General features: G+C 37.2%; 1 protein-coding gene across 11 annotated transcripts in view; it reads right to left on the bottom strand.

Moving 5' to 3' along the window:
* The window catches only part of EIF4G3 (eukaryotic translation initiation factor 4 gamma 3), a 369,656-nt gene that overhangs the window by 71,673 nt on the left and 271,948 nt on the right, over positions 1-26,035 (bottom strand). For 8 of the 11 annotated variants that reach the window (XM_063631630.1, XM_055261042.2, XM_063631629.1 and 5 more), the window contains 5 exons: positions 22,732-22,820; positions 17,578-17,824; positions 12,866-12,999; positions 10,692-10,811; positions 3,269-3,439 (listed from right to left, as the gene is read on the bottom strand). In XM_063631630.1, the coding sequence (XP_063487700.1) occupies positions 3,269-3,439; positions 10,692-10,811; positions 12,866-12,999; positions 17,578-17,824; positions 22,732-22,820 (761 nt within the window). Of the gene's footprint in view, positions 1-3,268; positions 3,440-9,784; positions 9,896-10,691; positions 10,812-12,865; positions 13,000-17,577; positions 17,825-22,731; positions 22,821-26,035 lie in introns of all 11 variants that reach the window. The other 3 variants (XM_063631623.1, XM_063631624.1, XM_063631627.1) reach the window with 1 other exon arrangement.

Below are 26,035 nucleotides of genomic sequence, written 5' to 3'. Positions count from 1 at the left end.
GTGGTGGCACATGCCTGTAGTCCCAGATACTTGAGAGGCTAAGGAGGGAGGATCGCTTGAGCCCAGCAGGTCAAGGCTACAGTGAGCTGTGACAGTGCCACTACACTTTAGCCTTGGTGACAGAGTGAAACCCTGTCTCAAAAAAAAAAAAAAAAAAAAAAAAAAATCATTTCACTATAACTAAATATCTAGTTGATGTACAGTAAATTCTGTGTTAGGTACAAATGAAGCACAAAACACAGTTATTGCCTTCCACAGAATCAAAATCTAGTTGCAGGGACAATACATTTAAAAACAAAGTGATAAAGCAAGTACTAGGGTTGATTAGAGACCAGAAAGGGGAATAGTTTAGGTACATGAGGTCAGAGGAACTGGATTAGTCGAGGAATGCCTTTAGAAGGAAATGAGGGCCGGAGGTGGTGGCTCACGCTTGTAATCCCCGCACTTTGGGAGGCCGAGGAGGGCAGATCACGAGTTCAGGAGATAGAGACCATCCTGGCTAACATGGTGAAACCTGGTCTCTACTAAAAATATTAAAAGTTAGCCAGGCATGGTGGACACGCCTGTAATACCAACTACTTGGGAGGTTGAGGCAGAAGAATCGCTTGAACCTGGGAGGTGGAGGCTGCAGTGAGCCAAGATTGCACCACTGCACTCCAGGCTGGGTGACAGAGCAAGAGCGAGACTCCATCTTAAAAGAAAAAAAAAAAAGAAGGAAATGAGAATTGGGCCAGGACAGAAAGAGCTGGCTAAAGGGAAGAAAAAAAATAAAGTAGATATTTTATGAAGGAGAAAACACTTCAGGAAGGAATTGTTAACGAGGATTTTCTAGCTTGCTAATTGAGAGAACAAGCTGGAAATATCAGAAGACCAGTTTTCACTGGTTGTGAGTGAAAACGGCATATTGAATGCTAAGTTAAAAAGCTCAAATGGAAAGACAAAAATCAATGTTTCAGGTAGATGACCCAGGCAGCATCAGTAGAAATGATGTAATAGAGGAGAAAGAAGAAAGAGAATGCAGGGAATCCTAGGGGTAGAAGCCCAGACATGTCCTGAGGCAATGATATCCTAGAAATGCTTCAAGAAGATGAGATTAAGGTCATCAACAGCGGTCGTTCATAATGCTGATTTAATATAGTAGTAGGAACATAAGGGAAGGCAACAAGGCAAGTCCATATTTAAAAGAAAGTGTCAACAAAAAAGAAGGTTTTACTGGCTATGTAAAGGAATTTTAATAATTCTCCATTTGATTTGTTGTATCTACTTACTAAAGAAAACCTATTAATTAATGCTGCCTCATATCAAGACAATTATTCTGTTTCTGAAATAGGACAATAATGGAGAGAATTCTGTTATAAACAGAAGCAGATTACGAGTTATAACAACTAGACTATTTAGCATCTTTCATGACGCTTGACAACTTTTGAAGCTTTAGTTTCCTCATGGAAAAAAAGGATAACATCTATTTCCTCATTATAGGTACAGTAAGAATTTAATAAAGTATGGCATTAATCCAAGTGCCTTAAATACATCTTCACTGTCAGTGATGAAGATCCAGTAGGAAGTTTTAACTATCTTTATAGGCCATTTAGGCCCATTATCATTAAGCATTTCTCAGGGAGATTGGAGAGAGGGACAAAGAAGGATTTTTTTTTTTTCCAAAAAAGGTTGAGATATGTTGAAATGGAGAGAAATGGAGAGAATTGATCTCAGCAATGTGAAGAAGGATGTCCTTAGGAACCCTGTGGCAAATGTTTGGGGATAATCACTACAGAGATAAACTAAAGCAAGCCGCCAATTACAGTTTGACAGCATGGCCAGTTGATGGATTGCTTCATCTTCATCTTTGTTTTGTATTAACTACTCTGTGGGTTCGCTTATTTACTGAACAATTATTTACTGAGAATTTACTCTAACAGTGGTCCTCAACCTTTTGGCACCAGGAACTGGTTTTGTGGAAGATAATTTTTCCACAGACCAGGGTTGGGGGTGGGGTTGAGGGGGGAAGAGGAAAGTGGTTTTTGGGATAAAATTGTTCCACCTCAGATCATCAGGTATTAGTTAGATTCTCGTAAGGAGAGTGCAACCTAGATTGCTTGCATGTACAGTTCACAATAGGGTTCCACTCCTATGAGAATCTAGGGCTGCCACTGATCTGACAGGAGGCAGAGCTCAGGTGGTAATGCTCTTTTGCCACCACTTACCTCCTGCTGTGTGGCCCCATTCCCAACAGGCCACTGACTGGTACTAGGGGTTGGGGATCCCCTGCTCTCTGAGATTATGTGATGGTACTGAATCAAAAAGATATCTAAGGCACATCTCTGATCTCAGGGACATCATCATACTGAGCACTTAACTAAGCTCCAGGAACCATGCCAAATGGTTTATATTTATTTCATTTAATCTTAACACTGGCCCTATGAGGCACTCAATGTTTGTAACTTCATTTTATAGTTGAGATTAAGAACCTGCCTAACAGAGTCAGGACTCTGCCTCCAGAGCTGGAACTCTGAACTGCTACACTTAACTGTTCATGTTGAGAGAAAAGATATATAAGGAATTCAGATGCTGAAAAGTTAGTACGTGATCTGTGATGCCTGGCTCTGGTACAAGTGTGAATTTTAAGAGACTCCAGTTTTGGTGCCTAGAAGCAAAAACATCTTAAGTCGCAGAGGTAACCTGGGGATAAGAATTGACATTGTGTATAAAGCAAAAGATAAATAAAGGCTTTAAATAATCTGATACATAAAAATTAATTTTGTGTCAATAAAATAAATCCATTCAATTTATCCTCATAGTTCTGAGGGCAGGACATGCATAAAAAGATTCAAAGAATTAAATTTTATTCCAAAAGGCTTCAAAACAAGATGAGTTTCTAAATTCTAGCTTATTGGCAATGAAGGCCTGATAAGGAACATAAAGCAATGTAATAATTAGGATAAATAGGATAAAGAGACTCAATCACTGAAAATCTAAAAATGCATTTTAAAGAAAAGCGAATATTAACTTAAGCCTGAATTACATAAGTCTATGACACATGAACCCTCTAGACCTCATAACTATTCTGAAGAAATACACAGAAAGCAATTTCAAGAGAAAACAGTAGGTTACCTGGCATCCATAATGGCTTTTAGAATAATTCTTTTAATAGGAAAATGTTATAAAAAGTCTTAAATTGATTATCTCTAGAAACATTAGCAAAGCAAAATAAGTTAAAACAAAATCAATATAATTTCAACAGAATGTTAGGATATGCTTTTGTTCTCACCTGGGTTTTAATGTTTTCGGGATCATCGGCTTGGCTGTCTCGTTTTTGGCTCGGCTTCCAGGCATTTTCTGCCTTTTTCAGGTGTACATCTTCTTTTACAGAAACTGTGATGATCTTTCTGGGTTCTCTTCTTTGGCCAGGTTGAGATCTTCGTGATCCAACATTCAACAACTAGGACAAAAATATTACAGCTATTCAGAGTACTTAAAATTTATTGGCTTTGCTGTGCTGTTCAAGTCAAGCCTGATGACTACGCCAAGCAATGCTAGACGCAAAGATTGGGTACTAGGCACTCAAACTGGATGTAATCTTTTTGGGGGGTAAAAAAATAACTGCAGAATACCATCAATGTAATGTTCTCCACCACTACAACTTTTGAACAAGAGGTCTTTTTGAACCAGATGGTTGACAAAGCCGTTACTTCTAATGAGAAAGACTACTCCTAATTGAAGCTTTATCTTTTATTAGTTGCATAACTGTGGACTGGTCACTTCAATAATTACAAAAATTCACAGGTAGGTATCATCATAGTTACAAATCTGCTAAAACTGGGTTTCTACAATCCCAGGGTAAAATGCAAATATAACATCATCACTAAGCCTTATTGTAGATCACAAAAGATTCCACTCGATATGCTGGGTCAGAAATACTAAAATAAGCCCGTTATATATCATCAATGAGAGTCAAACTAAATTACTCCCTGAAAAAAAAGTCTTCCTTTTGTCTGCTCTGTTCCTGCTGGATTCCCACTATACTCTTATGTTAAAACCAATGTATGTTGCCATGTTATACTGCCAGCACACTAAGTAGAGATAATGGAGTAAGTTAAAAGTTGCATTTTGTGTATCAAAATATTCATAATTACTATCTTCAATGCTTGGAAATAATTTTTCAAGGCTAAATATTTGGGTTGATACTAAGCTCTGCTACCTTCAAGCAGACCTGCTGCATGTTGACTACCTTTACTTTTTCTGATATATCATTCTTTTAGTGCTGAGCAAATATTGCCATCAGATTTTTTTTTCTTTCTGAGTTGCACTGAAGGGCTAGCCATTAGATTTCAAGAGAGAATAAAAACTTCATACAAAGCACACATAAATGAGAATCATTTCTCACTTAAGGCCCTAACGCTGCCCTTTTGAATTCATATAACGCTTCAGAGAAAAAAGTATAGACTTTAATGTCATTCATTATATAAAAAGACAGTTTCTAGGAGATAACGCAGTCTGGGGCCTAAGCTGATAAGTTCAAACACCTTTACACATCAATCATTCTCAGAATTATTCCTTTATGCTTCACCATCTGCCCCAATTAGAAATGGTAGTATCAAGAATGCATCAGGATCAAAAGTTAGGGTTTCTGCAAAATTTCACACCAATCTTGTCAAATGCATCCAGCTAAGTATACAGTACTGATGATATCTCAGACTATTTGGTAAACATTAAAAAAAAAAAAAAAAAAAAACAGGTCAGATAAACCCAGAGGTATGAGACACATGGTATAACTGAAAGGAAATGAAGATCATCAGATTGGAAAAATACCAACAGGGAACAGTTGTTAAACCAGACAGTACTACTGTAAGAGCATAAATTGTAACTGAAACTTTAATATAGTAGCCCAGAAGAAACAATTCTGATAGAAAAATGTGGTAATCAAGTAATGTCTGATTTTTATAATTCAAGTTATATTCTAGTGTTGACTCATATGGATTAATAACTTATTAAATGGTTGGCTAAACCTCAGGTAAACAATATTATCACAAGGTATTTAATTTAATCCATGCATTTGTACATAAACATTGTCAAGAACAAATGTTTCTGGATGTAATGAAAGGAAATTATGTCAAAATCAACTAAGAGCCACAGATGCACATTAGGAGACAAAGTCAGAAAATGCCCATTACCAAAACCTACTGGAAACACCAATGAATAAATATGCCTTGAGATCTGAATCTGGGAAAAGGCAATATGATTTATTCCACATCTCTTTACCTGACCCAAGACAAATATGTGTGAGTTTCAAATGAGCAACAGAGAGATGTGAGAAAGTAACAATAATGCTTCAAAGGAAAAAAAACTTTGAAAAGCTAACTGATAAATTGTTAGTCCAGGATAAAATAGTTAAAATTATAACCCAAGTGAAACCACCCAAGAAAAAATTTTAAGTTGTAATTGTATCTCTGGTTATAACTAAGATAAAGACACTGTTCTCAAATATTTATCTAGGTATTAAGAGATCTACTATACTTACAAATTCTTAATATGTTCAATTAATCAATCTCTAATGTGCCCATATTTATACTCTGAGAATGAATTCACTGTTTGGAATAGCAATGCCTGGAAAACTGTGGTGTAGTGAACTTAGGAGACAAAAGAATCAGAATCTAGAGTCCAAATATGCTATGTATGAGCAAAGTTACTGTAGGCAAGTCTCTTAGTTTTGTTAAGTTTTCTCATATATACAATGCCAGCCCTACCTAAAAGCATTGTGATTATAGGATATAAACCATGTAAAAGGACCCTAAAAACTATGTTATCATCAACACCAAAGGATTAAAAGGAACTTTAAAAAAAGTGATACATAAATTTAAACACTTCATGTCCCTTTTTGTGTGTGAAAGTCTTAATACAGATAATCAAATTTATGGTATCCTTCAGAAGTAGCAACATATGGTGAATGATTTATATACTAAACACACAAAAAATCTAGGATCCTGTGCTAAGAGGTATGCGCTACAGAAAAAGAAATGACACCTGGTTTCTTTCTTTGAAAGACAGTACTTTAAGGAACTTTAAGGTATAATGTGCTCAAGGTCCACAATGTCAAAACTAAAAACGTCAAAGTCTGGGGTTGATTAGTGAGCCATTTTCTTTTTTCAGGTGATGTTAAAGTTTGAATTTTTTACCCACTGTCAGTTTTCAAAAATGTATTACGAAATTATACCCATCTCTGTTTTGCAATTTAATATACATCATTCCTATCTTATTCGGAGACTGTAACCTTAAATTCCACTGCTTACCTGGATAATCAAAGAAAACAGAATCAATATGCACTTAAATTTTTAAAGAAGGAAGACAACCAATTGTTCCTTTAAAGAAAAACTTTACTCCTAGGATTTTTCTTTGCTGCTAGGATTTTTATGATTGATCAGTTTATCTCAAAAGTTAGTTAAAATAAGTATAAATGGCAAATTACTTGTCTAGGTCCAATGCTCCTCTTAAGATATATTTTTTGGAGTGCTTTCTGTGATGTCCGCAAAAAGACTACTAACACAACTGATAAGTAATTTTATTTATTTTTATTTTTTATTTTTTGAGAAGGAGCCTTGCTCTGTCGCCCAGGATGGAGTGCAGTGGCACGATCTCAGCTCACTACAAGCTCCCGGGTTCACACCATTCTCCTGCCTCAGCCTCCCGAGTAGCTGGGACTACAGGCGCCCGCCACCACACCCAGCTAATTTTTTGTATTTTTAGTGGAGACGGGGTTTCACCGTGTTAGCCTGGATGGTCTTGATCTCCTGGCCTCATGATCCGCCCACCTTGGCCTCCCAAAGTGCTGGGATTACAAGCGTGAACCACCGTGCCCGGCCCATGATTTTATTTTAAAAATAACTAAAGACATAATATTTCATGGTAATTTCCAACAGATATGCACTTTACTATCCAGTGAAGGACACTTAGGTTTGAAAACTACATAGCTGCATATGACATTTTAAAATCATTGGCATACATTAAAAACATTTTATAGCAAGTCTGTTGCAGCAAAGTTTTTGTTTTTTTGTTTTTCTGTTTTTAGACAGAGTCTTGCTTTGTCATCCAGGCTGGAGTGCAGTGGTGTGATCGTGGCCCACTACAGCCTCCGCCTCCCGGGTTCAAGCGATTCTTGTGCCTCAGTCTTCTGAGTAGCTGGGATTACAGACATGTACCACCACGTCTGGCTAATTTTCGTATTTTTAGTAGACACAGGGTTTCGCCACGTTGGCCAGGCTGGGTCAAACTCCTGGCCTCATGTAATCTGCCCACCTCAGCCTCTCAAAGTGCTGGGATTACAGGCATGAGCCACCATACCTAGTCTGCTGCAGAAAAGTTTATATTAGAAGTCATGGCTACTTAAGATAATAATGGGGCATACCTCATAGATTTTAGTATCATTAAGTGATAATTATAAGATAATTTGGAGAACTGGAAAAAGTTATTTGAAGTATGGAATCAGAAACTGCAAAGGGTAGGGGAGTAGGGCTGTTGCTTTTTTCCAAACAGCATTATTTCTGTTCCTGTCTTTTTGAGACAGAGCCTCACTCTGTCGCCCAGGCTGGAGTGCAGTGGTGCGATCTTGGCTCACTGCAGCCTCTGTCTCCAACCTCTGCTTCCCAGGCTCAGGCAATCCTCCCACCTCAGTCTCTCAAGTAGCTGGCACTACAGGTGTGTGCCCTCGTGCCCGGCAAATTTTTGTATTTTTTGTAGGGACAGGATTTCACCATGTTGCCCAGGCTGGTCTTGAACTCTGGGACTCTAGCAATCCACCTGCTTTGGCCTCCCAAAGTGCTGGGATTACAGGCATGAGCCACTGTGCCTGGCCATTTTTGTTCCTTTATATGTTGATATTTATGTCCTATGACATTCCCATCTGTATCTACAACAATATACCAAGGTAAGCTGGGCAAATTAAGTGGAGAATGTCTGTTATCTAGGAGACAGGCTGGAAGAATAACTGGTGTTAAGGCTTAACATATCAACATTACCCTGAGACATCAAAATTTCCCTTAAAAACTAGCTTTTGACACAGAACAAAGCTGCTTAATAAAAGTAAATTAAATAATTAAAATTGATCTTTTTGGAGCTACTACAAATTCTAGATAACATCTCACTTCTGGTCACATTACTTTGAATGTACCAGAATAACTCACTGATCTCACATACGTAGGTATACAGAGGAGTGGTATATGCTGTGATAAAGTTACTTTTAAAAATCATTTTCTATTTTCTATAATTTAAAAGAGACATCGCTTATTCTAAACTCACAGTATTTCCTTTTTGTTATAACTAGTTATTAGCAAACAATGACTAGCAAGCTGTTAGTGAAAAGTGACACTGGAAGAGGATTTATACATTTTGTGAGTCACATATCAACAACATTGGGCAATAATAACCACAGATGCTATTATCCACAGAATATTCAAAACAGCATCAACATTATTTCAAATATTTGGCAAAACAAAGATATAAACCAAAACCAAAATGAACAGTAACACAAATAAAAATTTCAACATTAAAAAGGGAAATAATACTGAAAAAGAAAAGGTGTAAAATGGGCCGGGCACGGTGGCTCATGCCTGTAATCCCAGCACTTTGGGAGGCCGAGGCGGGCGGATCATGAGGTCAGAAGATCGAGACCATCCTGACTAACACGACGAAACCCCGTCTCTACTAAAAATACAAAAAAAAAAAAAAAAAAAATTAGCAGGGCATGGTGGCAGGCGCCTGTAGTCCCAGCTACTCGGGAGGCCAAGGCAGGAGAATGGCGTGAACCTAGGAGGTGGCAGGGCTTGCAGTGAGCGGAGATCGCACCACTGCACTCCAGCCTGGGCGACAGAGCGAGACTCCGTCTCAAAAAAAAAAAAAAAAGGTATAAAATGGTTTCTAGGGCCAGGTGCGGTGGCTGCACTCCAGCCTGGGCAACAGAGCGAGACTCCGTCTCAAAAAAAAAAAAAAAAGGTTTCTAGAAAGCCACTTTCTAAGACTTTCTGGTGAGGTAACTCAAGATTTAGAAAAATTTTAATTTAGTATTTCCTGAAAATAGATAAATGTGTGAGAAACAGAGTATCTCACATGCACAGGTCTCTAAAATGGTGATGGATTAATGGCTCAATGAACAGTATGCTTCAAATTCAGGTGGTTTTCGGTAGTTTTACAAAGCCTCCAACACACTGCAGGCATTCAAGTATAAGCCACCACTGTTTGGTTGCAGGAAAATAATCAAATAATTTAAATATCTACAAAGTGACATTTGTTTTCAGACAATGCAGTCTTATTTTAAAGCAGGTTTCAAAAGTTGCCATTTCAGAAATAAAAAGGTGATGCGGAAACAAAAAGTGTCACCTTACATAAAATGAAGTAACAGCATTATCTGCAAATGTACATCAAACCCCAAGCTCTTCCAAAATGTTAGATTTATTGCTCTCTATGCCATTCTAACTTGGGGAAAAGAGATATTCAACATCATTGGCAACTTTCCCCATGCTTTCTGCAAGTCTACAAAGCATGGAGTAGGCAGAGCCTGCCGAATCCTGCACAGTGCAGTGCCCCAGCATAACTCCACTGGTGATGCCACTTCCACTGCTGAAGAGCCTGCCACTGGGGGTGTAATGGCAATCTGCAGTTTACCAATACTGCACTCTTTTGTACATGTCATTTGTTCAAATTTTGACTTAACAATCAATAGTAAATAAAAAGAGTGTAACAGAAAATATTATAACACCAGAGACTATTATTACAAAAAACAAAGTGTTCAGCGCACCCCTAGAGGCAGGCTCTTCATGGGTGGGTGTGACATCACCAGTGGAGGGCAAGTTGGGGCTTTGCTCTGTTCCAGAATTGGCAGTCCATGCCTGCTCTGCACTTTGCAAATCTGTAGAAACAAAGACAAAGACATGATCATTAGCTGAATGTCATCAGAGATCTCCAGTATATCAGGACACCTCAAAACAAAACAGGAATCTTATCGAGGTTGGCTCGCTCTGTATATATATTTTTTTCAGAGACAGGGTCTTGCTTTGTCACCCATACTGGAGTGCAGTGGCATGATCATGACTCACTGAAGCCTGGACCTCCTGTTCTTGTTTTGTCACCCAGATTGCAGTGCAGTGGCATGATCATGGCTCACTGTAGCCTGGACCTCCTGGGGTCAAGTAATTCTCTCACCTCAGTCTCCCAAGTAGCTGGGACTAGGACTATAAGCATGCGCCAGCATGTGTGGCCTATTTTTTTCTTTTCTTTTATTTATTTATTTATTTTTCTTGTGGTAGAGACAGGGTCTCTCTTTGTTGCCAGGCTGGTCTTGAACTCCTGACCTCAAGTGATCCTCCTGCCTTGACCCCACAAAGTGCTAGCAATACAGACCTGAACCACCATCCCTGGCCGTGGTTGGCACTATTTTTAAATCCATTTGCAGGTCACCTCAATTGAAAAAATAGGGAAAAAAAAAATCAAGACCAAATTAATGCAGACTAGCTTCTGCCAAGTCAAAACGACTCAAGTGTATTCTTTATCTGCTTTAATATAAGTATGGAAAGGATAGTCTTTGCCTCTTCTTCTTCTTCTTGACTAGAATCAACGAATAAAAGCTGCTGTCTTGCCATGAGGCAGGATTTCATGGAGTCTGTGCCAGTGTCTAACTAAGTGAGTTGTAGGGAACTTGCACTTACAGGTACGCCTCTTCCACCAGGTGACTGCCTTCCAAAATCAGCAAAGGCTGGTGTAAAGTCTGGTCCTCGAGGCAAAATTCGAGGATCCAGAGTTCGCATTGGCAATTTGGGTTGGTTGATCTGCATGAAAAAGCAAAAGAAAGCTTAATACATGTTCCAGAGCATTCCCTGCCACAAAAGATAGCAAAAATTTTTACTGAAAAATAACATCAGCTGAAACGGTAAGCACCAGCTTTGGAACCAGCAGAAGTCCAATCTCATCCATGGCAGCTTCTCCTGGGCCACCCTTAGAGCCATTAGGCTAAAACAATAGTTTTCTGATACCCTGGGAATGATTTAGGCCTTAAATTTCCAAGTAGGGGCTATACATAATCAGCAGACTGGCTCACTAGATACTGAGGACCAACTGAATGGCACAAGACAAGATATTTTGAGATCCTCTACACTAGGGCCAAATTTTAGAATTAAAAAAAAATATTCACCAGGATATAGAGCACTTGCCTACAGGAATCCTGTTACTGCTCATTTTAGTTTTGATGCTGTAGACTTATGGTTAGTAAAGAATGTATTATGAGTGGACAGTAAGTCTTAGAGGAGACATGTTTCATAGGTGATGATTCATTTAAAATGTCACTGTCTGCCTTGTTAATCTGAGATATCTGACTTTGAATAGGCATGTAACGTGACTATGGACAACACAAAGTTAAGCAGATCAGTGAGAAATCAACTAATTAGTGGCCAAAGTCATAAACAGATAAGGCAGCAGGACAGGCAGGAATATTTTCTAAGAGGATAATCGAGGCCGGGTGCGGTGGCTCAAGCCTGTAATCCCAGTACTTTGGGAGGCTGAGGCCGGCGGATCACGAGGTCAGGAGATCGAGACCATCCTGGCTAACACGGTGAAACCTCGTCTCTACTAAAAATACAAAAAATTAGCCGGGTGTGTTGGCGGGCGCCTATAGTCCCAGCTACTTGGGAGGCTGAGGCAGGAGAATGGCGTGAACCCAGGAGGTGGAGGTTGCGGTGAGCCGAGATTGCGCCACTGCACTCCAGCCTAGGGGACAGAGAAAGACTCCGTCTCAGAAAAAAAAAAAGAGGATAATTGAATTTGGTGGATATAACACTTGACTTCTGAGGTACTGAAGTAGCCTCAAATTAGTACCATTCATCAGTCATTCAGCTGTCCTCACATAAGTATCTAAGAGAGAAGACTTAGATACTACCAATAGAAGTAAGAAGACCTGTTGCTATAAGAAAGTAAAATAATATAAATGAGTTCTGGATAAGCAGCTGCTGGACATCTTTACTAACCCATGTATGCCAGAGGCTGCAAATTTTTTTGTGTGAAAAATCAGACCTTGGTTATGACCTTGAGCAGTAGGATATAAATAACTCTCACAAGCTTAGCATTCCAATAATGAAACACTAGGCATAAATCGGTTAAGAGGTAGATACGATTCCATAAGATAGTTAATCTCTACTTTTACATTTTTGTTCCACTACAAAACAAAAATACTTCAAGCTTAATCATCAGCTCTGATTTATCTTTGATTTACATGAAATTATTTAGTAGATCTGACTTTACTCCTTTTAATTTAGTAAACAAATACTGACTGTACTAATTTGCTGTGTGCACCATAAAGATCAGATGCAAAGAGGAAGGATGCCTATTTGCACAAGATTGGAGAAGTCAATCACTGGAGGTATCTATTAGGTACATTTTGAGATACATATTATTTGAATCATGTTGACTCTCACTTATGTTTGATCTGCCAAATACCTTCCTAGATTTCTGACCTGTCCTCATTGACAACAGAATTCCATAATGAACTTTTAGAACAATAAGAAAGACCTCCATATCAATTTAGCCATGTTTCCCCCAACAAACACAAAATTTTTGTATCACCAAAAAACAGCCACAATAAGCAGATAAATCAATTAATAAACATTAAAAAAAACACCACTCCAATAGGGGCCAAATCCCAGAATGACTGTAACCTATAAGAAACTCAAAATCCAACAGTGTTTAGGGAAACAAATTCTTAAACATTAGATATTTTTACATCATTTGGTCTAACAATTACTAAAAATTGCTCATACTTCACATATTTGCTCTTGTAGTTAAAATCAGTTCCCACCAAAAAGAACTAGTTTTCTCTGAGTACGCAGCTTACCTTGTCAAGAACCACATCACTGATAGGAGGCAGGCCCTCTGGTTTTTGTATACAGGCAGGCATGAACTGGAAGTCCAGCAGAAACTCCCTGTCATACTGCTTCTTACCTTCAGTATCAGTAGGCTTCCAGGATTCTAGAAAGAGGAATATAGGCAGACAACTGTTTGTAGGGCATTATATACACAGTCATGCATTGCATAACAATGTTTCCATCAGTAACAAACTGCATATACAACTGCATTTACAACATTATAGCCCATAAGGCTATAATGAAGCTGAAAGGTTCCTATTGCCTAATGACACTGTAACTATCCTAATGTGGCAGCACAATGCATTATTCACATGTATGTGTTAATGGTAGTGTAAACAAACGGACTGTGCTGCCAGTCATTTAAAAGTATAGCACATACAATCAAGTATAACATAATATTTCATAGTAATAAGAAATAACTATGTTACCAGCTTATGTATCTACTATACTATACTTTTTAATCACTAGAGTATTTTCCTTCTACTTATTAAAAAAAGTTAACTGTAAAACAGCCTCAGGCAAGTCCTTCAGGAAATATTCCAGAGGAAGGCACTGTTATAATAGGAGATGACAGCTCTATGCATATTATTGCCCCCGGAGACCTTCCAATGAGACAAGATCTGGAGGTAGAAGACAGTGATGTTGATGATCTTTTTTTTTTTTTTTTTTTTTTTTTTTCTTGAGACGGAGTCTTGCTCTGTCGCCCAGGCTGGAGTGCAGTGGCGCAATCTCGGCTCACTGCAAGCTCCGCCTCCCGGGTTCACGCCATTCTCCTGCCTCAGCCTCTCCGAGTAGCTGGGACTACAGGCGCCCGCCACCACGCCCGGCTAATTTTTTGTATTTTTAGTAGAGACGGGGTTTCACTGTGGTCTCGATCTCCTGACCTCGTGATCCACCCGCCTCGGCCTCCCAAAGTGCTGGGATTACAAGCGTGAGCCACCGCGCTTGACCGTGTATAGGCCTAGGCTAATGTATGCGTTTGTGCCTTAGTTTTTAACAAAAATCCTTAACAAGTAAAAAGATAAATAATTTTAAAAATAGAAAAAAGCCTATAGAATAAGGATATAAAGAAACAAGGCCAGGGATGGTGGTTCACACCTATAATCCCAGTACTTTGGGAGGCCAAGAGTTTGAGACCAGCCTGGGCAATGTAGTAAGACCTAATCTCTAGAAAAAATTTTTTTAAAAATTAGCTGGGCATGGTGACGTCCAACTGTAGTCCCAGCTATCAGGTGGCTGAGGTGGGAAGATCACTTAAGTCCAGGAGGCTGATGCTGCAGTGAGCTATGATTGCACCACTGCACTGTAGCCTGGGTAACAGAGTGAGATTCTATCTCAAAAAAAAAAAAAAAAAAAAAAAAAAGAAAAGGAAGAAGAAAGAAGAAGAAGAAGAAGAAGAAGAAGAAGAAGAAGAAGAAGAGGAGAAGAAGAAGAAGAAGAAGAGGAAGAGGAAGAGGAAGAAGAAGAAAAAAAAAAAGAAATATTTTTGCATAGCTATACAGTGTGTTTTAAGCTAAATATTATTATAAAAGTCAAAGTCAAAAAATTAAAAAGTTTATCAAGTAAAAAGGTTAAGGTAAGCTAAGATTAATTCATTATTAGAGAAAGTACACATTTTAAAATAAATGTAGTGTGCCCTAATGTTTACAAAATCCACACCAGCATACAGTAATGTCCTAGGCCTTTACATTCACTCACCACTCATCTAGAACAACTTTAAGTCCTGCAGTCTCCATTCATGGTAAGCGCCCTATACAGTGTATCATTTTAAATCTTTTATATAGTATTTTTACCATACCTTTTCTACATTTAGTTATATTGAGATACACAAATACTTACCATTATGTTACAACTGCCTACTATTCAGTGTAGTAACATGCTGTACCGGTTTGCAGCCTAAGAGCAGTAGGCTACACTATACAGCCTAAGTGTGTAGTAGGCTAGAACATCTAGGTTTGTGTAAACACTCTTGTTTGCACAAAGAAGAAATCGCCTAATGATGCATTTCTCAGAACAAATCACCGTCATTAAATGATGCATGACTTACATCCCCTAAGAGTACAAACCACATTCCAGTATTTATCTCTTCATGAACAAACAAAAAATAGAAGGGAACAATGAAATACAGTCAGAAAATATGTAAAGATTTTAAACCATCACTTGTTCTTTCATCCCTTCTAAATACTTTGAGTAGTAAAATAATCTAAAGCAAGTAGGAATCACTTCGCATACACACTAAGTAACCTTTGGCCAGGGACATGTAATAATCCTCATTAAATAAATAACTTAGAAATAAGACTTAAATAACTAAATAACTTAAATAACTAAGAAATAAGAAACCTGATAAAACCCTTGGCTTCATAAAAAAGGATACTTTGGTTGTTCACTTGGAAATGTTATTTTAGAGAAAAAAAAAAAAAGCAGAAGGACACAAAACACAGAAACAACTTAAGATAATGAAATGTCTAAGCAGTTAGATACTAAGTTTTTTCTCCTGCCTGTAATTTCATCTAAAACGAAATCACAGTTTTCTTATTTTAATTAATAAAACTCATCAAAATCAGACTCCAGATTACTTCCTGATAGCAGATTGGATCCTTCTTACATTAGAGATTCCTAATGTGTAGGTTATAGACCCACTGAGGGTCTTTGAGAATATTCCAAATGTTTTCCACCATATCTTTATTACCCTATTATATTTATTAAAAAGTAGACAGCTTATTGGGATCTAAATTTCAAACTGTTTTTTTCCCAATGACTATTGTCTTTTTTCCAATTACTGCTGTTAAATACTACAAGGGCAAAAGGGAGTTGGTCAATTATAGTCAGGGCCTATACTGCAAAACTGATGGATGAAAAGAATGAAAATATAATATAAAATATAAGTAACATAAATTATGCAATATACAAAATATTAAAACATAAATTAATATAAAATATAATTTGCATAGTCTAAAAATAGCAATAGTGTTTCCATTTTCTTAAGACACATTGGTAATGGCTACAAGTACTCTGTAACCTGGTACAAGCCTAGATCTTTTTCTTTATTTTTGAACACAGTATACAAGCCTAAGTTGACAAAAGCAATTCAGTACACTGAGTCCTAGGGTTTTTTTAAAAAAAGTTTTACAATAGCATAAATTTACAATTTCATAAAGCCCATTAACAGGAGTTTACTGGTAGTGAAAGATCAGTATATCAAAGTGGTAAGGGCTGGGCGTGGGAGCACTTTGGGAGGCCGAGGCAGGAGGACTGCTTGAGCATAGGAGTTTGAAAGCAGCCTGGGCAACATAGTGAGACCCTCCCTCTGTAAAAAATAAACAATAAATAAAAAATTTTAAAAATAATATAAAATAAAGTGGTAAGTACTAGTCACTGGTTTTCAAACATCTCTGACTACAACTCACAGTAAGACATATAATGACTTCACGACCCTGGACAATTATAAACACATATATAACTACAAAGTTTCTAAAAACAATACTTATTCTTACTTACATGTAATAACTGACATTTTTTATTATATTATCCTTTTTTAAAATGTTCGTTGTGACCTATTAATTTCACAATCTATTAAATGTATTAAATCCAACAGTTTGAAAAATACCGATCTAGATTACCTTTGAGGTCTGGTATTTTACATTCAAACTCTACCTCCTGCAAAACTTAGTCTAGATTTGGCAGACTAAGGAAAACTTTTCACCTACTCCAAACTTTCTCTCTTTCTTTTTTTGAGATGGAGTTTCGCTCTTGTTGCCCAGGCTGGAGTGCAATGGTACAATCTCGGCTCACTGCAACCTCCACCTCCCGGGTTCAAGCAATTCTCCTGCCTCAGCTTCCCAAGTAGCTGAAATTACAGGCATGTGCCACCACGCCCAGCTAATTTTGTATTTTTAGTAGAGATGGGGTTTCTCCATGTTGGTCAGGCTAGTCTCGAACTCCCGACCTCAGGTGATCTGCCGGCCTCGGCCTCCCTAAGTGCTGGGATTTCAGGCGTGAGCCACCGCACCCAGCCCAAACTTTTTATCAAAGGAACCATCTTTCCTCACAGATCCATACCAAATCTCTCCATATATCTCAAAGTCAGTCACAGTTTATATAGTATTATGATAGAGGTTTAATGCATTTGATGGTATCTTAAGATAAAAAAATCCTCCAGGGTTTATATTTGTTTACCATATGTTTATCATATATATTCCTAATTTACTTGTTTATCATACATATTTACCACAGGGAACCTCCCATACTGCAGGTACTCAATACATTGTTTCAGAATTCAGTTCTACAGAGTGATTTCTGTCAACAGAGTTCAAGTCTTATGAAAGATGACTAATGCCATCTCGAGGAATATGGTAATATCTCTATATCCCTTTCAATTAAAATGAATACAATAATTTTAAAAATCAAACTGCACCCACTAGCCTGGCACTGTCTGATTCCCTCTGCCAGATGCTCTTTCAATGCCAGTGAAAGGGGAATACCAGTGTCGGGTATCATTTCCAGCAATACAGAACTCTCTGGATTTGCTAGTCACTAACTTACGTTTGCTGATCTGTCCTGTAAATATTATATTGTGATAAACCTCTTTCTTCCATCCAGTATCTCTCTAAAAAGAGGCAACATTCTCTAAGGTTGCAGTAAAGGGAAAAAGAGGTACATAGGAAGGCAGGTATAAACTTACCTGGTTTAAATGGAAATGTAACCCCATCACCAGAACTATCAGTGGAGCCTGAATTAGCATCTATTCCTTCACCCTCAGAAACACTCTCAGCACCATTACGTACTGGCTCAGCTTCTTCTCCATTTTCTTCCACAGCTTTTACTTTTTTTAAGTCAGAGGGGTCTCTTTCAGGATGAAACCCCTGGCTCATTTTATCTTGTTCAGATTCAAGTACTTTGTCAACTGAAAGCTCCTCTTCGGCTTTAGGCTAAATAATAAATGAACAAAGAGGTTACATTTTTTCCATGGGTGTAAATATACAGAAAAACCTACATCTACCCCCTTCAAAAAGCAAAGGAAAACATGTCATTCAAGATAAGAATGTCTGTGTTCAGCACGTGGTATTAGAATGCTGAGTTTTAAAAAAATACTTTTCTCATTTCAGCACCTAGGAAAAGGAAGACCATTCAAATGGCTGCTGAAATGCTTTAACATGAGACTAATAATATCCAAATATACCAAAGGTTAGAATGCAAAGAACTGTTAATCCATGGAACTTTATGATCATGAAAGAGTCCTAGTCAGAAATCTAAAACAAGCACTACACTACCCTTGCCATTAAAGCTCAACAAATATAAAAAGAAACACTGGAGGGTATTTTTTATGCTGTCCTCTGGCTGTGAAATTGACAATTTGGAGAATAGCTTAAAGCATCTAAGTCCTATAAAACTGATCATATCTCATTTTACAAAAAGGCCACTTGCTAGTTAAAATCTATTTTGTTATTCGTTCTTAGACTTCTCTGAGACTGTGACCATATAGAAAAATCTTGTATACAAAAAAAAAAAGAGAGAGAAAAAAAAGAGAAATCTGGATTCTGGTGTATCACACCTATTTTCAGAAGGCAAAAAAGAATTGAAGTTATTCCCTAGATTATTTTTTACCATCTTAGCATCAGATATCAAAAATGGCTCTGTAAAGTCCTCATGAATCTTCAAAACTCCTTGAGGCAAAGTTCTCTGTGAACTCCTTTTTCACGAAGGGTAAGCACTCTGAAAACAATCCTCTGAAACAAGTACTCAGAGGTGTTCACATTGATAAAGTCACACGAGGAGAAGAGCCAAAAACTGGAGCTGGTTCAGCAGAGGATAGTGTAAAGTAGTGTCATATATAGAAGAAAAAAGTTCACCCCAAATAATCTATGAAATTATGTTTAAAACAATTTTTGAGTGACAAATACTTCTTTGTTAGATAGTATTAAAACAGATATAATACTAGTAAATTTTCTTTTACCATGTAACAGATCATGGTTGAAAAGCCAATAAATCGTTTAATGTTATCAACAGAAATAGATGGTTTTTACACTCTGTTTCTAATAATGGAAATAAAAAGTTCATGCAAATATGCACAAACCCCACCCCACCCCTATTCCCCCGACTAATTCATGGAAAAAGATAGTATATAAAAACCCTCAAAAGACAGACAGACATACAATTCTAAAAAAATAAGTTTGGAAACAATTTATTTTATAAAGCATGGCAGAAAGTAGGTATCATTTAAACATTGAAAAAAACAGATCTATGAAATTTGAATCATGAATCAGCAGCCTCATTTTTAAAAATTTTAGACTCTTCTATAGTCTAATTATAATAATCTTATAATACCATCTCATAATTAAGTACAGGTCATCAAGAAGACATTTAATAATCTGGGATATGAGTATGTAAATGGTATTTAAACTTATTAAAGAGCAACATAACCAAATTATACAATTATACAGAATTCTTATTTCAGATCTTATAAAATGTGAAACAAGTTTTTTTTTAGAGAATACAGTGCATCCTCTTCTCTGTACCTACAATCAACAACAGTCTATCATATATAAACAGAGGCTGTATTACTTAGAAATTTAATTTCTAACTGGAAAAAGAAGTATAAAGAAACTAGTTCTATGAAAAACAAACCATAATTCAGAGAACACAGAATCACTGAATTATCTGAGGTGTATTACTATGAGGGGTATTTGAAGAGAATAACAAAAATAGCTTAATTAAATATTTATGGGTTTTTTTTAAGCAGGATAAAATCCTAGTCAACTAGTCTGTACGGTTCCTAAATTGTTTATGCAGAAACAGATTTAAGAAAGAGATCACTTCATTGGCTGGACAGCCAAAGGTAAACCTTTTATAGGGATCTGTTAAGAATTCACTTGACAGAACTCTGCTTAATGCAATGAGTTTTTTAAAAGTGCTAGAAAATCAGACTGGCAACTATGTATATAATAATTGATGAAATGCTCTAACATTTTAAAACTTATTTTAAGATACTTTGCCAAGCAATTTTAACATGAAATCATCCTTCATCCTTACTTTTCAAGGCTATAATTTTTTTTTTTTTTTCGAGACAGAGTCTTGCTCTGTCACCCAGGCTGGAGTCAGTGGCACGATCTCGGCTCACTGCAATCTCCGCCTCCCAGGTTCAAGCGATTCTCCTGCCTCAGCCTCCTGAGTAGCTGGGATTACAGGCACACACTACCACGCTTGGCTAATTTTTGTATTTTTAGTAGAGACAGGGTTTCACTATGTTGGTCAGGCTGGTCTCAAACTTCTGGCCTCGTGATCTGCCCTTCTTGGCCTCCCAAAGTGTTGTGATTACAGGCGTAAGCCACCACGTCCAGCCTCTAGACTATAATTTTGATAAATATCTTTAATAATGCAACAACCTAATATGTAACCCAAATAAGCTGACACCAGAAACAAATTATTTTAAAAGCTGAGAAAATAAATCTAAGAAAGGGGAAGCTTGATTAGTGGAAATGAAGACAATGGCATCCAGTATTTACTACACTACGCCAACGAAAGCTCAGTTTCAGGAAAGACAGAAAAAAGGATTTCTGAAAGAAGTCACTGTGTAAAAAACCAAATATTTTTTGTCTTGCTTTAGTTTTCAAAAATTTTTTAGGTTATTTTATTTTTTGAGACAGAGTCTCGTTCTCTTGCCCAGGCTGAAGTGCAGTGGCACAATCTTGGCTTACTGCAACCTCCGCCTTCTGGGTTCAAGTGATTCTCCTGTATAAGCTTCCTGAGTAGCTGGGATTATAGGCACGCGCCACCATGGCCAGCTAATTTTCGTATTTTTAACAGAGATGGGGTTTCGTCATGTTGGCCAGGCTGGTCTCGAAATCCTGGCCTCAAGTGATCCTCCTGCCTCAGCCTACCAAAGTGCTAGAATTATAGGCATGAGCCACTGCGCCCAAACTTGTCTTACACTATAAAGTTAAGAAAAAGTGATTGGTTCAAAATAAGTCAAAACAGTTCTTGTGTTTCAAGAGTAACAAGCTAAAGCAGCTTTATAGCAAACTCTGGCCCAAGGGCCAATTCTGGCTCACCGCCTGCTTTTGCACAGCATACAAGGTAAGGATGATATTTATATTTGTAATATCTGAAAAAATCTGGAAAAATATTTCCTGGCATACAAATTCAGATTTCAATGTCCACCAAATAAAGTTTTGTGAAGATACAACCATGCTTCTTCCATTTACACATTGTTGATGGCTGCTTTTAAGCTATAGCGGCAGATTTGAGGAATTGTGACAGCCTAAAATATTTACTATCTGGACCTTTACACAAAAAGTTTGCTGAACCTCAAGCTGAAGATTAGGATGAATATTTGAAGGCATGGGAGGAGTGGCCTATCTAATATTCAGTAATGCTTAGAAATCCAACATGAAGTATAACAGAAGAAAAATAACAAAAAAACCAGCTGAATCTAAAAAGAAAGAAGTTAATGAAGCTCTTAAAAGCCACAGCAGGAATGTACGTGATTCCCATGCCTCTGGAAGGTATTTTACTCTCTGTAGGAGGAACATTTTCAGGTTCAGCTGCAAAAGGAGTGCAATGACTATTTGCACCTCTATACCTTACTGCCAAGTTTTACACCCTAATAACCACAATGAAATCACACCCATCAACATTTTAGTGGTTGCTATGGGACTAACAGTGACATCAACACAGCATCATGTAACAGCAATGACAGCACAAGAAAAGTAACCAAGGGGTACTGTTAGATGCCCAAAGAAGGTAAGAATTATAACTTGCTAGAAAAGCCAAATGAGGTAAACACACTCAAAGTTATCTTAAGATAATTTTTACATTTTAATATTATCATGTTAAACCTTGAGTAAAATATTTTAATAAAGTAGCTAAAAGAATAGTCAAAAAAAGGGGAAAAAGCTACGTAAAGATTTACATTGCTCTTCATTTATAAGCTTCAATACATAATGCTAAGGATGTTGAGATTACAGACAAGGAAATTGTTAGAGTAATCCTTAGGACTGATTTGTCCTTTTTTCTTCCTCACATTCATCTTTTGGACTTGGTATGTTTTAATCTAAAGCAAAATCTGGCATGGCTTATTTTAAGATAGACAAACCATATGAAGAAAAGTTATGTTTCTGGGATGCAGTTAACAGATGACAGATTCAAAATGAATTTCTTTATAATGTACTAGATGAATTCTACCACCATTACTAATGGTATTTTTAAAAACTCTCCATTTTTGTTTACCAGATTATCTTTCTATCCAGTTAATAAAAAGAAAAGTTCCAGTTGGGGGAAGAGGAGAGTTAACCAAAAATTGTCATTTTATTTATTTATTTGAGATAATGTTTCGTTGTGTTGCCCAGGCTGGAGTGCAGTGGAGTGATCACATCTCATTGCAGCCTCCACCTCCAGGGCTCCAGCAATCCTCCCACCTGAGCCTCCCGAGTAGCTGGGACCACAGGTGTGCACCATCATGTGTGGCTAATTTTTTAAAACATTTTTGTACAGTCAGGGTCTCCTTATGTTGCCCAGGCTGGTCTCAAACTCCTGGGTTCCAGTGATCATCCTGCCTTCACCTCACAAAGTGCTGGGATTACAGTTGTTAGCTACTGTGCCTGGCCAAGTTTGTTATTTTAAAAGAGGTATTTTGAAAGAAAAATAAGAATTAAATGAAATCAAATATGCTACTAAAAATCTTTTTAAAATTCTAATATAAAATGGACTTAAAACAATTAGTCTCTGAGCTTGATATATTGTTTTGCTTGGAAAACTATTTCAATAAATAGGTATAAACACATACCTGTCTGTGAAATGGCACTACTGCTCTGAATATGAACTTAAGAGATTTGCTTACCTCCAATTCTGCCTCTAACATCTCTTCAGTGGTTCGGGTCCGATCTTTTGGTTTCTTCCATGTCTTTGGTACAGTTATAGCTATTTGAGCTGAAATACAAGATCAGGCCCATTACTTGCCACTGCAAAGTCATTCTGAGAAATATTAGGTCTAAGTGATACCTATATTCAAATTAAGCAGGATAAAAGAGAACTTTACCTATACCAAACAAATAGTTGGCTGATCAAGTGAACAACTGTGTAGTAGCCCAGAGATTGCAACATCAAGTGTTGTGGGTACAAACTCGTAGCTTTCTAACCAGTGGCCTGCGTTCTTCCCATTTCATGGTTAGAAATATCCCAGCATGTAATTCAACATGTGATGAGTACGTACATAAGAAAACTGACTTGTGATCCAGTTCTAGACTTGGGTCTACTTCTATTAATCAACTATGTGAACTTAAGCAAGTCACAGGTCTCAGGCTCCTACATTACTCAGCTATAAAGTATAAGAGTGAGACTAGATATCTAAAGTTACTTCAAGCAATAAAAAATAATACGCTCAGGATTCTGTTATTTTTAAGTTTTCTAGACAACAAAAGGATACCTCAATTAAGGTTTCATTAGATAGGCAGCATTTCTAAAACATTCTGTTTTCATCTCAGATCAATACTGTTTGTCTAGCCTTTCATATTGCTAGAGTGAAAACTAAGAAAATAGATAATTTTTACTGAATTATTCCATGGTTTCAGATTTCTAGATTAAAGGATTAAGTTTACAAAGGACTTTAAAAAATTCATCTGGCTTACAAATTCCACAGAATCATGGGTGTATAAGTGAAAGACATTTTAACCATCAGATAGTAAGCTGATGATACTAAACAGCTTCTACAGAGGGCAACTTATGAATCAATAGACAGGAGTGAGGTACTATAGGAGAATGAACAGGGAGAAGAGTTAAAGAAAGGCCACTTAATAGGGAACATTACCAAAAGCAAATAAACACAAAGCTAAAGGGTATCATCTAATCTGATTCCCTACAGAAATATAAGATAATTCACTGAGATTCTGGGACAGTCTCATCTTTTTTGGTATGACAGTAGATGGTGCACACACATTTTTTGGGGGAACAAGAAAAAGGAGACATTTAATATTAATTTTTTTCCTCAAAATTACTATACCATCTTAAAAAATACTCTGCATGTCTTATTTGTTATACACATCTCACACCAATTCTTTTTTCTTCCCCTCAGGAACCATTAAGGAAACACTAACAGACCAGCTGATATTCTTCCTTTGTGTCCTACTCAAGGTAAATTTTTTCAAAGGATGGAAACCATGGGTGGGTTTAAATTTGCTATTGTCTCACAGCCTTCTACTGAATACATATATTCGGCAGTTGTCTCTTTGCATTTTTTGTGGATCTTCTGATTTGATATAACCAGTCTGTTTAATGTGCTTCCTCCAAAATTCTTGTGATTTTCAACTCTGCTTCTATAGCTGAATCTTTTTAGGAGTTACAGAATCTGTAATTTTATTTTGTTTTGCATTTGTATGAATTTAGCTCTCAATTTCATTCATGGAAAAGAGGAAGAACAATTTTTTGGAGGATTTTTTGGGGCTCAAATATAAGATCAAAAGGAACTTCCTCTAAACAACAAAAAACAAAGATAAACTTTTCTTTCCACAAATGTATCAAATATACTCAACCCCAAAACATGAAACAAAATATTTCTTCCTTCAGTAATATAACATATTTAACATACTTGGAAAAAAAAACAGCTACTGAGCCAGTGAGAATTATTACTCATCTTGTTTAAGTGGCTATTTAAAGTCTTGATTTAAAACAGTAATTCAGAAAAAGAGGGACAGAAAGAGCACAGACTTCTTTAGGAGACAGTCCTTTAAAAAAATCTGAACAGATACACACACACACACACACACACACACACACACACACACCCCTAATGCCCAGTGAGGTTGGGGCATATATCCCTTCTCCTACAATTACTGATAGAAAGGTGCAGTAAAATTTGGGTGTGCTGAGGAATGAAGGGGGAGAAAAGGAAGTAGAAGGGAAGCAGTCAGGAAGAAAAAGGGAGAGGGACAACAGAGAGTGACACAAATTTACATGATAATTAACACTGATTAAACTAGAATGGGGCAATTAAATTTAAGATACTGTCTTAGATTTGTTCTTTACTTTCTAGTTCATTGCACAGGGAGGGCACTCGAATTTGTTGACTGAACAAATAATAGCAGTTCTAGGCAAAGGCAGTATTATTGACCTTCCCAAGGCAAAGATGTAGATTGTTTCCTCCTTGTCTTGTATTAAAGCATGACAGGACAAGCAACAGTCTCTGCATAGGATTCATAATTACCTGGACTCCCCTACCTAAGAACTAAACTCTTACAGACACATTTAATTTCAACTACATTAAAAGATGAATAAAAACAAAAATACAAAAAGGTAATGCTGATTTCAAGATTTTTGCAAATTTTTATGCTATTGGAACAAAATGTTTTTCTTCAGAGCTATTTTGTAAAACGTCTAATGGACAAATTAACAGACATGTTTAATCATTGGGCTTTAGGGAGATTCTTTGTCTTCTCTCTACGTAAGTTTTAAAACTGTGCTACAGTTTACTGTTCCTACAGTTAATTGGAGGGAAACAATTTTTGATGTGTTACATCAATAATTCTGTAACTGGAAAGGACTTCATCTTAAGATTTCAAAAAGAACGCACCTTACGGTAACATTTTTCTGGTATCTGTAGGATGTAATACAAGTCATCCCCATAAATGGAAGAGTCTCTTAGTTTTTCATTTACTTTTTATGTGGGCTTAACTGGAGTCAAATTGTTACTCCTGCATATTAAGAGCTAACAACTATTCCTATACAACTTAAGAGATAAACACTGGATTTGGAGACTGAGGGCTAGGGCTAATGTAAAAGTTTCATAAACTTACCGGTTTTTATAAAACCCACATGTGTTTTTAAAAATAGTTTTCCCTGAAGTCTGAGGTAATTAGAATATGGAGGCTGGGCGCAGTGGCTCACGTCTGTATTCCCAGCACTTTGGGAAGCCAAGGCAGGCAGATCACTTGAGGTTAAGAGTTCGAGACCAGCCTGGCCAACACATGGTGAAACCCTGCCTCTACTAAAAATACAAAAATTAGCCAGACATGGTGGCATGTGCCTGTAATCCCAGCTACTCGGGAGGCTGAGGCAGGAGAATCACTTGAACCTGGGAGGTGGAGGTTGCAGTGAGCAGAGATCACGCCACTGCACTCCAGCCTGGGCGATCGAGCAAGACTCTATCTCAA

Source organism: Symphalangus syndactylus, chromosome 22 (genome assembly GCF_028878055.3).
Source record: "Symphalangus syndactylus isolate Jambi chromosome 22, NHGRI_mSymSyn1-v2.1_pri, whole genome shotgun sequence".
NCBI lineage: Eukaryota > Metazoa > Chordata > Mammalia > Primates > Hylobatidae > Symphalangus > Symphalangus syndactylus.
This window is presented reverse-complemented; position numbering and strand designations above follow the sequence as displayed.